Here is a 17,209-nt window from a genome sequence, read left to right as displayed (position 1 = left end):
CTGATGACACCTGATGGTTTGAAAAAATGTCAAAAAAAACAAAGGATTACTTTTAAAGTCATGATTTTTGAGGACTTTTCAAGTTTTGGCCCTCGCAAGAATAGCCAAACCCACATACACACGCTCGCACACATCACACGCTGAGCCAGCGCACTGCCCCCTGGTGGCAGGATTATGACCTGATGACCTAGAGGACAAACCTCAGACAGTTACACGGGACACATTGAGTCTACCAGGAAGTGGGACATCTGAACATCAAGCCAGCTATTAAAAGCAACAGCTACAGGACACTGTCTGAGCGTCAGGTCATGAGGAGATAAAGAGCAAGAATGACAGAGAACATACAGTAAGAATGTGAAATGCTGACAAATTTTAAATCATATACAATCTTTCATTCTGTATCTTTAGTTCCTGTACGTTCTCTTCACAGAACAGGGATGTGAAACCATAAAAACAGTGCTGAAGAAAAACACAAAAGAGAACCGAGATCTTTTTTCCAGAACAAAGAGCTGTGGCCACATGAAAGACCTACATCAAACCTCAATCTCTACTGTTATTCTTTACAGGGCTTTAGTAGGGCCTTTTATCCCAAGGCATGTTCATCTACACAGGGCCTTCGCTGCCAGGTTATGACCTTGCATTAGAGGCAGGGGGTTCAAAGAGAGCTGAAAAAGAAGAGAAAGGGGAACGATCCAAAACAACCCCACAAACACACACGAGACACTGTGAGGTTTGTGGACTGCATCAGCTTGCATGGCCTGTAGGTGGCTGTCTACTCAAAAATGCAGGCTGTATCTTGTGAATGGATGATCTCTTGTCAAGCTCGTTTGATTCAGGAGGAAACAGAGAGCTGATATCCTCCGAGCAGGGCGATAGTCTGGTGTCCTACTCTCCACTGCAGATCATAACCTTCTTCTCATTTCTCTGGCTGCTTGTTTCCTGCTAAGTGCAACTTTCGCCCGAGCGATCCATCAAGAGCAAATCTTTTTTGTCACTCACAGCCAGCGTTCTCACATGCAAAAGGCCCTGGAGGAAGGCGAGCGCTCCCTGCTGCTTTCTCTCCTTGCCTTTCTTCCTTCTCTCTCTCTCAGTCTCAGTTCATCTCTTCTGGGCTGAACATCGGCGCCCCGGCGCAGGCACTGTCACATCAAACAGTCGTTCCCATGACAAGGGTGTTTAAAAAAAGCCTGGCTATTTACCACACATAGGCTGCAGCTCCAGGCTCACAGCCAAGTATAAATCTCCTACACGATGTAGTTACTCGCCCGAAGTCACAGGGCCGACTGTTTCCTCCGAACAACAGCGGCTGTCAGACAAGCCGGGGTCCTTCGGCACAGGTGCCCACACAGCTGCCTGAAAGCGTAACTGCTGCTGAGCCACGCGTCTGCCACGCTCACGGCGGAGAGTCCAAGTCTGAGCGAGCACCCAGATCTGTGGCTTTAACCTTCATCTTCTTTCAGAGTTTCCTAAAAACGCTGGCAGCAACAACAAAAAAATAGATACCGAGCCAGGCTTGGTATGGTCGGCGAAGCCTCAGACTAACATTCAAGAGTTGATGGAAAAGCTTAGCACATTTTTATACAAAACCTTTTTATATCCTCCTGTAATTTACTGAGTTACAGTTAACATGATTCCCTTCGCTTCCTGAAACCAAGTACACAAATCAAACAAAATGATAAATATTGGCGCGTTCTCGATCTGCCGCTGTCTTTTCTGGAGCTGTGTTTAAAAGTCCTCCCCTGCTTCTCGAACGCAGAACGGATGTTATTGCATAAATATTTACATTTGCACGTAAACTACGGTGATCCATCAGCCGCGTTATTAAAAGTGTTGAGTTGGTAAGAGGTAAATAGTTGAATTATTTTTAGGTGAGTTGGGGGTTGTATTCCCTACGGAGGCTCTGATGATGGGAAGCATTGTGTTCATTTTGTTTATCAAGCAGCTCTACGGGCCTCTAGTGGGGCACGTCTGCTTACACAAGCAAAAGCTTTCAGAGGCATCTGCAGCTGCGAGCCCATCGTACAGGTACCCTGCATGCGGTGCAGACTGCATGCACGCGTCCGCACAGCTGCCCCCGGCAACCTTACGTGGCTCTGCAGGTGCACCTGTGCAGCGGTGGCTACCAGTGCCCAGATTCATCTCCATTGATCATGACTGATGCTGTCAGCTAGGGATGCACCGATATGAACATTTTGGCCGATAACCAATAATTCTTCAACATTGGAAGCTGATAACCGATATATGGCCGACAGCATCTAAATATTCATATAAATTCCCTAAGACTTAAACAAAAGGCAAAAAGTGGACAACTGCTTTTATTTGAAAACATTCAGTGCAGAAAACATTGAAAACATGATTTGTGATTTCTCGGCTATAATACATCGGCCTAAATTTTATTATCGGCCAATACTGATAACATAAAAAATTACCATTAATTTATCGTGCACCCCTACTGTCAGCAAACCCATATAACCTTCTGTTTTATCAGTGAAAGGTTCTTTGTGACACACACACACAAGCTACGTACAGCTGCTGCATGCGCAATCAGAGGTGGACGCTCTTACTTATAACCGTCGAGTGCCATATTCCCGGTTTGCACTGTCACTGCTTCCCCTGCGCTGAATTGAGCTGCTCTGAGTTATGAGTTACGCGAGTGCACCTGCGGCCATGTGTTAAGTACTGACAAATAAAAGCCCCATGTCCATTTACACAACAAAGAGATGTACCCCACGAGGCTACCAATCTCTCCTCGCCCCTTGTACCACCCCACCTCTCCATCGTTTCTGCCTTCCCCCTGTTTTTTCCTCTTGAATAAGTAGAAAAAACTACCGCGCTTCCCGATCCCCTGGGTCTGGTATTACTGGAGCGCTGCAGACAAACTACGATTCAAACACAAACTTAAAGACAAAACGTCTCATGCACGTCTGGTGAAAAGACTCGCGCTTTATTTCTCGTCTGCGTGGCATGCGATTATTGAGGCTCGCCATCGCTAATCCCGCTGCAGCGCGGCCTTCAAAGACCTTGTTTTTGTTCTGTGGAAAAAACATTGAATCCTGCTGTATTAATGTTGTGGGGAACGAAAATACACCGTTCTGAAGCTGATGCACGTGCTGATGCGAACACTGCGACCTGCACTGCAGATTGAGGAGGCTTTCACTATCTTCCCCTCCTTTTTCCCCAAACGAATGTTCGAATGAACGATTAATGCATATCGTTACGGTGGGAATTGGAGGGGGGTTGGGGAAATGGGGGTCACAGGCGGTGTCAAGCTGAGCTCCACACTTTCTCTATATCCTAATGTATGCCGCTCCACCAGGATTATCGCCCATGGAAATTTTCCTCCAATTCTGCGTTATTAATCTCTGTCTGTCCTCCTGTTCTGGCTACATAATGACTAATTAAACATCAAAAGAGCTGTGCCGGGAATGTGGCATGACAGCTCGTGTCCCTGAGCCCTTGTTCCCCTGGGAGAGGGGAGAAGAGGAGGGCGCCCCCCAAATCAATCAACCGTCGTTACCGCGTACCTACCGTACGCCTGCCACGCTCCGAACGCCGAATTCACAGACACAACAAAGCTTATTCTAAAAGCAGGTTCAACATCCTCTCTGCACAAACTCGACACACGCGTGAATATACACTGCCACCTTGTCAGAGGACGGCTTTGAAACCGTGCAACCATGTGCATTTCAAAATGTGAGTGCTGGTGTATCAAGCGCTTTCATTAAACCTGTTGGGGTGTACCATCTCATTCTAAACCAAAGCAATGGCAGGAAGATGAAATGCTGCACTCACAGATGTAGGCAGGCCAGGCGGGACCTTACGCACTTTGTTTGTCTGCAGAGGATCTGTAGAGAGACAAAAAACAACTTTTTGAGACATTTGAGGGGAAGAAAGAATAAACAAGCAAGCACGCGGTCAGACGTCTCTTTGATTACAGGGTTTGCAGAGACAAAACCAGAGGATTTGTTCTGTACAAATGCAGAAAGCGTTTTTTAGTGTTTATCAGACATCATAACCATGACCTTTGGGGCATCAAATAGCTACTGACCCTGTGAAGCTGAGTCCTGATGGGAACGTTTTCGTGGATTGGAGCTAGTGAAGGGGTAGAATTGAGTCGGTGACTTCCCAGAGGTGGTGACTGGCACTGGGCTCGCCAGCCCCATGTTCGACCGCATAGTGGACTGTAAAGAGACAAAAGGAGAGATTAGGGGGCAAATGCAAAAGGATATATAGTAAAAATGCACAAAGGTCAAAAAGGGACGAATATAAACATTTTCTGGCTTAATTTAACCCAAAGACTGCATTTGTCCCTTTTTGACCAAACGCTGGGTTGAAAATAACAGTGCAGTGGAGATCAAAATTTAAGAACAGTTCATACTTTTTGTCTAAAATATGTTCATCTTCATTGCTCAAGATTTTAAGGAATATTAGCTGTGGGTACTAGCATCAATACACTTCATCAAAAACCTGTATTTTTTTTAAATAGAGAACAACTGTAGCTTGAAACAAGATTAACCAAAACTAACATTTTGAAGGGTTACAAAATTGTCTGTAAAAATAAAGTCTGAAACAATAATCAAAATACCATCGCTGTCCTTCTGAAACCTTGTATATCCAAATTCACAGTTTTTCAGGAAATGGAAAAACACTTTTGCTTGTTGTCAAGCACTTTTTAATACTTTTTTTTTCTTTTTTTATTGGTTATTTTTGCAAAACCCAGTGACAAACATAAAGGGTGACTAATAATAATAATTCATGGCAAAAACATAAAAATCACCAAATTTGGAGATACAAGGTTTCAGAAGGACAGCAGTGGTATTTTTTTTAAATGTAAAACAGTTTTAAAACAAACAAACAAAAAAGGTTAAACAATTGGAATAATTTCCGGGACACTTATTGAACATAAGGAAATCAGTGACATGTTAACTACTTTGAATGAAAGGTCAGATTTATTTACTTCCACAGACGCACACAAGAATGCTCTTTGGGGCATTCTCATACCATGTTGGGATAACATGGGTCATCGGGTCAGCACACATTATTCCAAACATCAATAAGAAAATCTGATACAGTACTGTACGTTGTCATTTTTATTCAAAACTGGTATACCTGTAATTGTGGGCAAGCGAATATTAATTAAAAAAAAACTTTAAATAAGATAAATATCACCAAACTGAAACGATTAAACATGACTGTGAATGTATGTTTATTTGGTAAACTGCCAGACGCATGAATGACAATTTTGTGTCACAAAGTACACAATTAAACTCAGGATACAGAAAAAACAAGTATTTCGGCTTCCTCCCCTCTTTACTAAACACAATTGTGCAGTTATTGATGTGTGAGCGCCAACAGTCCGGTGAAGTCCAAGGAAAATCGATTCAATCAGCCTGACCTAGTGATTCCTCTCCTTCTGCTCACTGTGAACCGCTATTGATCTGGTCTGATCGCGGACGGCCCTGGGGCATACACACACAGCCAGGGACATGTCGTATCTTAAAGGAGCAGCGGGCCCAGGAGAGTGAGGGATGAGAGCCAAAGACGTGGAGGGGGGGAGTGCACGACAGTGGCCGGCTCAAGCCTCATTAAACCATCTGTCTGATCTCAGGAGCTGTCAGCTCTCCTATAAAAAACGTGCCGGCTTAACTTCACAAAACACCCGGTACAGAAGTCACAAAGTGGACGGGGCCAGTAGACTGTCATTTGAAAGCCAATTACGTGAGGAAAACAAAGTCGGGACAGCTCCGTGGCCCCGAAACCTGCATCTGATGACCGGGAGATTAGCATAGGCTTCAGGTTTTGTCAATGGTTTTCCCGGAGGCTATCGTACCCTTGGCCAATATCCACTTGATCGGTCTGCCCCAGCAAACTGGGTTAAGAGGCCAATTAGGGAAGTAGCCCAATTAGGCTAATCGTCTGCTGAGTTAAAAAGTAGTGTGGGGAGGAGGATGAAAGGGTAACTGAGAATAAAGAGAATCAGGTTACAGTGGGAGACCCAGCTTGCATCAGAGAGCCACGGTAAATTACAGTACTGTAACTGTATCACTTAGCACAGCACAAATAGAGACAGCAGAATATATTAAAGATATAAAATTCTGTCATCATTCACTGGCCCTTATACGTCTGTGGAACAAATATTTTGAAATAAAAAATGCCACCAGTACATTTCTCAGCATGTCTCTATTTGTGTTACAGCTTTTGTTTGGCTTTTGTAGTGAGAATATATGGTAAACAAAATTAAAAAATAAAACTATATTTGATTTAACTTTGTTACAAATTCTTTCATGTTAGAGAAGATGGCCTAATGGCCAACTGTCCCATCAGATCTGGTACGCCCTTTATTCTCGTGTCCTTTGCTGTTCTCGCCACATATACACTGTCCTAACCAATTAGAGGAAAAGGCCAAAAACATATTCTTTCATAGTGTTAACTCAATAATGTTTTGTGGGGTTAAACGGAATCTAATAAAAACATACTTCATGGATAAAGATTTTGACAGAAATAAAATTATTTCATTAAAATCTTTAAAAGGGCAGTCTTTAAAAAATAAGGCTACATTTTTTTTTAATAAAAAGTAGTTAAATAAAATCTAAACCCATCTATGCTTTTTATTTATAAATTGTGACATAGCAAACTATTTTATACTATATATAAACAAACTATTTTTTTACTATTAATCTTTATATTTATGATATACACTCACCTAAAGGATTATTAGGAACACCATACTAATACGGTGTTTGACCCCCTTTCGCCTTCAGAACTGCCTTAATTCTACGTGGCATTGATTCAACAAGGTGCTGAAAGCATTCTTTAGAAATGTTGGCCCATATTGATAGGATAGCATCTTGCAGTTGATGGAGATTTGTGGGATGCACATCCAGGGCACGAAGCTCCCGTTCCACCACATCCCAAAGATGTTCTATCGGGTTGAGATCTGGTGACTGTGGGGGCCATTCTAGTACAGTGAACTCATTGTCATGTTCAAGAAACCAATTTGAAATGATTCGAGCTTTGTGACATGGTGCATTATCCTGCTGGAAGTAGCCATTAGAGGATGGGTACATGGTGGTCATAAAGGGATGGACATGGTCAGAAACAATGCTCAGGTAGGCCGTGGCATTTAAACGATGCCCAATTGGCACTAAGGGGCCTAAAGTGTGCCAAGAAAACATCCCCCACACCATTACACCACCACCACCAGCCTGCACAGTGGTAACAAGGCATGATGGATCCATGTTCTCATTCTGTTTACGCCAAATTCTGACTCTACCATTTGAATGTCTCAACAGAAATCGAGACTCATCAGACCAGGCAACATTTTTCCAGTCTTCAACTGTCCAATTTTGGTGAGCTCGTGCAAATTGTAGCCTCTTTTTCCTATTTGTAGTGGAGATGAGTGGTACCCGGTGGGGTCTTCTGCTGTTGTAGCCCATCTGCCTCAAGGTTGTGCGTGTTGTGGCTTCACAAATGCTTTGCTGCATACCTCGGTTGTAACGAGTGGTTATTTCAGTCAAAGTTGCTCTTCTATCAGCTTGAATCAGTCGGCCCATTCTCCTCTGACCTCTAGCATCAACAAGGCATTTTCGCCCACAGGACTGCCGCATACTGGATGTTTTTCCCTTTTCACACCATTCTTTGTAAACCCTAGAAATGGTTGTGCGTGAAAATCCCAGTAACTGAGCAGATTGTGAAATACTCAGACCGGCCCGTCTGGCACCAACAACCATGCCACGCTCAAAATTGCTTAAATCACCTTTCTTTCCCATTCTGACATTCAGTTTGGAGTTCAGGAGATTGTCTTGACCAGGACCACACCCCTAAATGCATTGAAGCAACTGCCATGTGATTGGTTGATTAGATAATTGCATTAATGAGAAATTGAACAGGTGTTCCTAATAATCCTTTAGGTGAGTGTATAATAAGAGAGATTTATCTTAACTGTTGCTGTCACACCATTCACGTAAAATTTGTCAACTACCCATTTACGATTCCTTTGACATCTGTAATATTCAGCTGACATTATTCACATTCTTTTAAAGAAAAATGCAACATACAGAATACTAATATTAATACAAATTAATATTAATTTGATGTCAAAGTCAAATAGAAATCATAAAGCCCCAGTCGTAGTCACAGTAGGAAGAGTTTAAAAATAGATTCTCCTCCTTGAATTTAGCCGATCAGATCGTGTGAAAATCAGGTTGGCTTCATCCTTACTACAGGAGGAAAAAGGGGGAAATCAAGCTCTCTAAAGTGACAGGCTGTCAGGGAGGTGGCATCATTGACATTGACATGGCAAAACAGACTGACTAGTGTTGCCTTTGTTCAATGATATGAAATCCTCACAGCAATATTTACTTTAGCTGCGATGCCAAATCAACTTGTGGAAGCACTGAGGTCAAATAAAATGACCAATAGAACACTTTATACAGTAGAGTAGATGAATACATACAACATGAAAAGAGAATGAACTCTACCGGCCCAATTCTGTACGATGTTCTGGTCCTTAAATATGGGTTTCCCCCTACCTGTTTAGTGAAGTAAAAGCACACCTTTCTACAGCTACCTGCACAATTTGAGGCATCATTTATGTCTGTAGAATAAAAACAGTGTGGGATGACGTGTAGTCCAACATTTAATATGTGGAATTTGTTCAAATCCCTAAGTACGAGCCATGGTGATATACTAAATAAGCACTGTTCAATTCCCACGAGGCTATGTTTAAGTCAAGTGTGAACGCGCTTTTGTATTCAGCAGGTGAGGAAAACAACTGCCCACCATGATTTAGCCTTTAAACCAAGCCCTCAGTTTACATGACAGTCTGGTCAATCTTGTGGATAGTGAGCAGCAGTGTTCATTATAACAACACTTGACAGAATCACAGGGGCTTCTCTCTGAGCCCGCTCGCATCTGAACAATCATCTTTCTGAGTGAAATGTCAGGCAGATTGGTGGAGATAATAGCAGTCATCTGTCAACCGCATCCTGCCGCAACAATCAGAATAATCCTCTGCACAGGGGACAGACACAGAGCTTACCTACATCCACCGCTCCGCTGAATGCAGCTCTCTACCTCTTATCGCTTTACTATTTTCACATTTCTGATGTTTGAATCATGCCTTTTGATGGTACAAGCTTAAACATTTTAGCAGTTTTTAGAAAGATACTGGTAAACATAAAATTATAGAAATATAATTGTGCCAATACATTAATTATAAAATACAATGTTTTTGAAAAAAATATGATTGAAATGGATGGCTTTGACAGAAAAATCAACAAAAAGCAGCCGATACAAGCCCAGCATAGATGAGCACTTCTTCGATATTGTTTAAGAAAAAGAAGCCTGATGAAAAAATGTTAAGACTACTTTTTTGCAAATAATTGTTAAAATATAAACAATAATAATGTTACAAATATATAAATAATGTTAAAAATATTAAAAAATAATAATTCCATGGATACAATATATATAATATTTTTTTGTATTGATGATTTTACGATTACCCTAAAGTTTGGAAAATTTTTACAGAATGCGTACAGATGTATTGTTGTTTCTATAGCTTTTTTTCCAATTCGCATTGCTGCAAGGCAGCTTTACAGAAAACATTACAGGAAAAGTACGCAAATACGTAAATATCTAAAAATTAGGCCAAAACATTATGCACAATTATTACCCAGTGAGCAAACTAAATGTAATTGCGGCAAGGAATGAAAAATTACATAAGGTGCCATTAAAAAGAATACTTTCAATTCAAACAATTTCACAGTTTTTGTTACTGAACTACTTCCCAGTTATAGAAGCAGCCAATGGGATGCTTTGCAGGCAGACGTACAGTACAGGGGCCACAGCTGGTTGAGACTGTTTGAAAATTTAATTTAATAAAAGATGTAAAGATTCACATCAGGTTGAAATGATGCAATAATACCTTGCTGAGGGAGAGGTTTAGACTGCAAATGATGACAAACCTCATAAAAGACGGGCTGTTTGGCTTTGGGAAAATCCTGCAACCGCTTCCCATCACCACCAAATGCTTGACAGATTACTAGTGCAGATATTTCCATTCTTGGCTCTCGCTGAACAAATAGGACCTTTTATTAGGTTCCGCAATGTGCATTTCTCAATTTTGGAAGCAGACTGGGTTATTAGGCGCCCGATTCACGTATTAAAAACACTGCTTTGCCGATAATCTTTGCACCTGATAGTCATCTGTTTATATGCGCGTGGCGGCCGCATTAAGAAGTGGGGTTTAGAATATTAATGTAGCCGTCCTGCAGTCCGCATTCTTCCCACATTCACTCAGGATCCAAGCGCCTTTTTCGCTCTTCCTGTTTTTCTTCAGCGACTAGACAAACTGAGTCTCTGCCAGGCTCTGATCTGTGCAGCTGCAGGCCAGCATAAATTCCCCAGCTCCCTAACAAAATGTCTGAACTGGCATTCCCTTTCAGAAAGCTCTTTTATGAATGAGCAAATGCGCCAAAGTGCCGTCCGTGTTTTCATTCGCTCTAACTAGCGCCATTCAGTGCCCGCTAACCGTACGGTGCACGGGGTGCTTTTAAAGGTGCGACTGTGTATTTCTTCTCTCCAGAGATGGGCGTAGGGCTCGGAGTATGAGGTTATTAAAGGGTCTTTGGGGTCGAGGGCTTCTTCGACCCTGCACTTAAGCCGAAGAGATAGTCTGCCTCTAATGTCGCCTCTCAGACGTGGCATTAAATCTAATCTTAAAGACTCTGCACGCAACTAAATCCTTTTGCTAATAACCAGAAGGCATAGCACGAATGTGCAATGCAGGCCTCTAAGAGACTGCACCGTTCTTGGTTTCCCAGTGGGCAATGTAAACATTGGTTGGTTGGTGGCCAACCAAATGTAAACAGAGCAAATGAGCAAGCAACAGGTGATACAAAAATGTGGAAGAAAAAAAGGGTGAGGGTGGTCTGCAAGTGTACTTTCTGACTGACTGACATCAGCCATGTCAAAGACTGAACAGGCAGTACAGAGAGAGCGAGAGCGAGAGAGAGCGAGAGAGAGAGACAGAGAGAGAGAGAGAGAGAGAAGGGTGGTGTGTTCACACACAATCCTGTCTTTGTCTGGAACATCTGTGTGGCTGAGGGAGTGGAGCAGGCCTGGGTTCTGTGACCCTGCTTTAATGGAAGTGCTGAAAGTCATGTTACTGTGTTCTGAAGGGCTGCTCCCTACACTAAACACACACACACACTACCACATCCTGATTAAACACATTCATACACTAGAAAACACTCATCCACATTCACTTCACCTGATGGGAAAAACTGACTGCAAACTTACAGGGTTCTCACACCCTCTGACAATCATTTTCCAGTCACTCATTATGGCAGAATAACAATTTTTATAGACCACTTCGCAAGATGTAAACACTGGCCCAGAAGCACTTACAGTTTCATTTTTTCTTTGATTATTATTATTTCAAATCTTACATATACAGTTACATCTTAAAAATCTTACTTTAACATTTTGTTCGGTTGTAAATGTTCTGTCGTTGTATTTTGTTTAAACCTTTGTGTGGTGTTAAAAAACTGAAACAGGAATTTCTTCTGGACCAGCGTTGTTTATGTCTACCAAAGTGGTTTATAATTTCTTTTTTAATTATTACTATATAGAGAGTATACTCAAAAGCAATTTTTAGCCAATAAAGTATTTTCGCGATAATTCCATGTTTTTTAGGGCTAGAAATCAAAATGTAAAAATATTGATATTTTCACTATTGTAGCTGTAAGGAAGCAATGGATAAGAGAAGCATTGACAATTTACATCAGCAGTAAATTTAACATTATAACTTAAAAGAACAGTTCACCCAAAAATAAAAATTCGGTCTTCATTTACTCACCCTCAAGTTGTTCCAAATCTGTGTAAATTTCTTTGTTCTGATGAACACAGAGAAATATATTTGGAAGAATGCTTGTAACAAAACAGTTCTTGGCCACCATTGAACTACCATAGTAGGAAAAATGCTTTATACATTTCTTTGCTCTGTTGAACACAAAAGAAGATATTTTGAAGAATGTAGAAAATCCAAACAGTTCTGGGGCACTTATGACTACCACTGTTTTTCCTACTATGGTAAGTCAATGGTGGCCAAGAGGCCATCTTTGGGTGAACTGTCCTTTAAATATACTTCAGGTTGTGGTTTTTACCTGGCATCCGGAGACTCCTGGCTCTCTCCCGTAACCAGAGAAGGGATCTCGTGCAGACTTTCCTGTAAATAAACAGAAAAACTAATTTACTAAACAGATTTACTATAAAAGCAATAATCGTTAAAATATCGGAGATGTGAAAATCAGATAAAATCATAAACAATAGCTGACAAAACTCACACATTCTCTTATGAGAATAAAACACTTTTCATATTACGGCAAAGGCCAATGAGGCTTTTATCTATTTCTGTATATTGAATCAAAAAGGTGTGATTATTTCTGTGAATAATTACAGTAAACAATGTAACCGACCATTTTTCATGTCACTTACAGCATAAGCTTAAAACACATGTAAAAAAAGACACCTCAAGTCTGCTTTGCGAGTCACTGAGACAGTGAGTTTATTTGGAGCACTCGCATAAACACAATAGTGAAACAGAGAAATATAAAAATGTGAACGTAACAATTTCCTCATTTTAACAGCAATATGTGATTAGACGCACAATAAAAAGTTCTCTCAAATAATCATAATTGGATCAAATAACCGCCATCAGCAAATTATGTAATAATTGCAATTTCAGAGAAAGCAACTCTCCAGTAAACCAGAGGTCACTCGGGTCTCCGTTGGCGGTACTAATCAGTCTCTTCTGCTCTCACAGCACCAGCCCACAAATTTACAAGGGCCAAACAAAAAATGCTCAGCCGCATGAATCATGCACTTCACAATATTTAAACTCAGCAGTTTCAACCCCTCCGTAAAAAAAACAAGAGACTCCTAACGGAAAATGATAAACAACTTTAAAAACATCATATATTATGCTTGTCAGACTTTCAAACATTAGAACAAACACAGCCTGTAGCTGAATTCTGTTTACTCCAGAGAAAAGGTAAATATTTGTGTTACTTTACTCTGATGCGCATGTTTTCGAGCAGAGGAAGAGCCCCTCTGGTTCCAGGTGTACGGGGTCGATCGTCTGCGAGCGTGCCAGTTCCTGCACTGGCGTAGCCTCCTGAGACGCAGCAGTGATCGGGTACAGTGGTTTAACCGAAAACGCTGCTTCCCTTGTGGTGCAAACTGATCTCAATCGACATGATATAACATTTTAGGGTTTGCTCTGCTGCAAAGGAAGAGTGAGTGTAGTTGTGGGTAAACTACTTTGCTCTCTCCCTCTTAGTCACCACAAAAGAATAAAACATCTGTCTTTCACTGACTTTTAAGTTTTTTCTCTCATCCTGACTTATACTTGGCTGCTAGGTTGAAGTTTCTGGGTTTTGGCGTACTCTCTCTCTCTCTGTCTCTCGCACACAGTCTTTGCTCTACAGATGCACTCGTGTCCAGCATTGAAATATTCATTTACAGCATGTGTTTTGTCACACACTCTCTGTCCGCGCTGAATAATGTATAAGACCGGGTTGTTGTTTTAGATCCTGGCAGATCTGGAAGCCCAACTCCTGAAAAAAATCCTTCCTCGGTCCCTGTCTCTCATATGCAGCGAGTGGCTCTACACATGGTTTGGTTTGCTCCTCTGCAGCACAACCCAGACATGCATAGTAACATGTCAAGGGACCTTAATGCGATGAGTGCCGTAACCTCAGCCACTAAGGAGGCATCCCAGAGGATCTGAATGGTAAACATGCGTTTAACTGTCTAGCGTGCCAGCATGCATAGACAACCTGCGCTAACAGCACCGGCAGCAACAAACAAAGAGATGCACCTATTCACCTGACTGCACGCATACACCCACATACTGTCAGAGTCATAAATTATGACACAGACGTCAATGAGCTTTAACAGTCATTACATGATCTTTAAGTCGCCTACGTATATAGGGCTGTACAAAAAAATCTCCAAAATGATTTTAAACATAAAAAAAGAAGTGTAAGAGAAAAAATGTCTGGGTAAGGGAAATAGTGTAATAAAAAGCAAAGATTAAAAATAATCTGATAATGATGGAAAAACGGTAGGAGGAGCTGAAGAAGAAACGTGTGAAAAAATGAACCGGGTGAGAGGAGCAGAAAAATTAAGAATGGCTTGTAGAGCTGTGGAGGAAGAGCAGACCCATGGGGGCATGATATTCAGAGAGAAAGTGAGAAACGGAGAGCGATGGAAAATTAGTGGCGTGCGTTCAAAACACCGAGCGTTCCAAAAGCTGAAAGCATCTGAAGGCAAAGGAAAGCAAAAGAGAAAAAAAGTCTCTCGGAATGTTAAAAATCAACAATGTAAGACGGCTCTTTCACTGTTACAGCAATTTGTTTAAATGTTACTGGTGAGTGTTTGTGCCAAGCAGGCTGCTGGCCGCGGTACTGATGTTCGAGAAGTTCTGCCAGCTAGCGCAGCTGTGAGGCCGCTGCCCCCACCCTCTACACCCACAAACACGCACACCCCTTCCTAGCCTTCACTCCCTCGGCCAAAAAAGCAGGAGGACGGAGTCAGGGAATATGTGAGACTGCAGGTGAGAAGAGAGAAAGAGCGTGTGAGAGGAAGTGACATGCGGGAGAGAAGCAGTCATCAGAAGGAATCTCTCCAGAAATGAAGCGGGTAGAGAAGCTTGCGATTAGCCACGTCCTCTCCGGCTCAGAGACCCCTTTTCTCCTTTATCTCATCGCACCCTCCCTCTCTTCTCTCTGCTGAAGCATTGACAGACAGGCAAAGTGGCCGGGGGGTTCTGATCAATACCCGCCTAGCTTTTTCTCCTGGTCTCCCTACTCTTCCAGCTCACCCCTGCACCGTGACACATCATACATTATAGAAGCGGGATGTGACTGCGGATGATGAATGTGCTGGCCTCGCTGGGCTTTAAGGGAAGGGGTGGTGCCGGGGCGGCTGATGTGAGGGACAGCGGCGGGTCTACCACACGAGGAAAAGCGGGACCGGGGTTAGCCACCGTGCTATAGGTTATCGATGCCCCTGCTGACTCACAGCTAATGAGCGTTCTAGTCACGTAATCTATCAAACGGGTAACTGGGGAACGTGGAGGACTGGAGTATGTTTACAGGGGACTGGTGCAACAGAAGGAAACTGAAGAAGTATTTGAAGTATGATGAAAAAACACAGAAAATTGAAGATGTTTACGTCAGCTAAAAATGGCGTATAAGATGTCGTATAAACTGAACGACCACAATACAGTATGAGATGAGATCAATGCTGCTATACTATAGCTAGACGTCCAATAACAGATTTTCCCACCGATTTTTACCCGTTAGTCTTATTAAGATGGAATTAAGGGATTTCTGGTGCATGTGACATCGTGTGTAAAAAAAAAAAAAAAAAACGTTAACAGCCTCAGCAACTCAACGCCCCGCTGAGATAAAAGCTCTTCCAGCTCTCCTCATGGCCTCTGGGAAAAAAACAAGTACTTTGGAAAATCTTGGTGGCTGTTGCCGGATGGGTTTTTGTGACACTGGCACATGTGAGAGATGCTAGCTGTTATGAACATGTAACTCCGTCTCACCTCCAATTCATAATGAAAAACCGAAGCAATATTGTACTAGCACAATGTGGTCTAGTTCAAGCTTTTGGGCACATCATTTTCGTCTTTCTTGTCAGTGTACAAAGTCAAGATGATATGGCAAGATGTTGATTGTTGTAGTCGCAAATTGTTTATATTCTTGTCGTGCTCCCTGTTCTTATTTTGGTTAGCTTTGTGTTGATTGGCTGCCAAAATGAGTCACTGTCTGCAACACATGAGACAACAGTGAGAAATGTCAGAGGCACTGGGTTAATTGATAATCTTCTTTCATTTTAAATAACTGAAATGCAGGAGTAGTGAGATCTTGACAACAACAGTCGATAGTTATAACATCCCCCAACTGTTATCAAGGTGTTGTGAGTGTGTGTGACAGCTGGATTAGCATAACAGTTTACAGGGATATGATCTCTTGTAAGCCAATTAAAGCCATGTTAAATTGCTTGACAAGCCCAGTTTTTTTCACTCTGTTACATTTTACATTTATGCATTTGGCAGATGCTTAAAATCGACTTACATTGCATTGTATTATACATTTGTTTCTGACTATGTGCAATCCCCTGGGATCGAACCCATGACCTTGGCATTGCTAGCGCCATGCACTGAGCCACATGAAAGCATGAAACAATAAATTTTATTTATAACACTTTAAAATAAGGTTGTATTTGTTAACATACGTTAATGCATCAGCTAACATGACCTAACAATAAACAATAGTACACTCTTAGTTAATTAATTTCAGCATTAACTCACACATTTTTATAAGAAAAAGTTATAACTGTTAAATTCAAATTAGTTAAAGGTCCAGTGTGTAGTTTTTTGGAAGATCTATTGACATAAATGCAATATAATATACATACTGTAACAATGTCTTCAGAGGTGTATAAAGACCTTTTATAATGAAGCATTATGTTTTTATTACCTTAGAATGAGCTATTTCTATCTACATACACCACAGATCTCCTTACATGGAATTCGCCATGTTGTTTCTACAGTAGCCCTAAACAGCTCTACAGTGCGCGTTTCGTGAGTATGTTATCTCCTTCAGCAAAGAAGCGAAAACGTGACAACATCTTAGTTCTGTGCAGCCATCGTAGTGCTTCGAAAGAGAGGGGGGAGGGATGGAGTGAGCCGTTGTTTGCAATTCGCAACCTCACCGCTAGATGCTGCTAAAACCTCCACATTGCTCCTTTAATGCACAATGAACTAACATGAATGATTGCATTGGCATTAACTTACATTAACAAAGATGCATTCATATAACATATTTGTATTCATAAATAGAAATCTATTATTGTAGTGTTATTTTATATGTACATGTCTTATCATAATATTGATTATCTATATTAAATATTGGGAGTACATTGTCAATTTAAAAAAAAAACTTCAAAGTCAATGTATAATATATAATACACTAAACCCAGACCTTTGTTGAAGCAGTGCTGAGTGGAAAGAGAGAAAATAAAGCAATATACTTCTGCTGTGTTGCTTGGCAATGCTTGTCAGCATCGTTGTTACTCGCTCTGTCTCTCAGGGGAAAACAGGGGCTTTACAGGAAGTGTGATGGATGGA

At 41.5% G+C, this 17,209-nt stretch overlaps 1 protein-coding gene across 8 annotated transcripts in view; it reads right to left on the bottom strand.

The window, feature by feature from the left end:
- The window catches only part of tcf12 (transcription factor 12), a 95,277-nt gene that overhangs the window by 30,343 nt on the left and 47,725 nt on the right, over nt 1–17,209 (bottom strand). For all 8 annotated transcript variants that reach the window (XM_057359243.1, XM_057359102.1, XM_057359552.1 and 5 more), the window contains exons 6-8: nt 12,171–12,232; nt 4,049–4,181; nt 3,793–3,845 (exon numbers count right to left, since the gene is read on the bottom strand). In XM_057359243.1, the coding sequence (XP_057215226.1) occupies nt 3,793–3,845; nt 4,049–4,181; nt 12,171–12,232 (248 nt within the window). The remainder of the gene's footprint in view (nt 1–3,792; nt 3,846–4,048; nt 4,182–12,170; nt 12,233–17,209) is intronic.

This window comes from Triplophysa rosa, linkage group LG1 (genome assembly GCF_024868665.1).
Source record: "Triplophysa rosa linkage group LG1, Trosa_1v2, whole genome shotgun sequence".
Taxonomy (NCBI): domain Eukaryota; kingdom Metazoa; phylum Chordata; class Actinopteri; order Cypriniformes; family Nemacheilidae; genus Triplophysa; species Triplophysa rosa.
The sequence above is the reverse complement of the archived record's forward strand: the minus strand, read 5'-3'. Positions and strand labels throughout refer to the sequence as shown.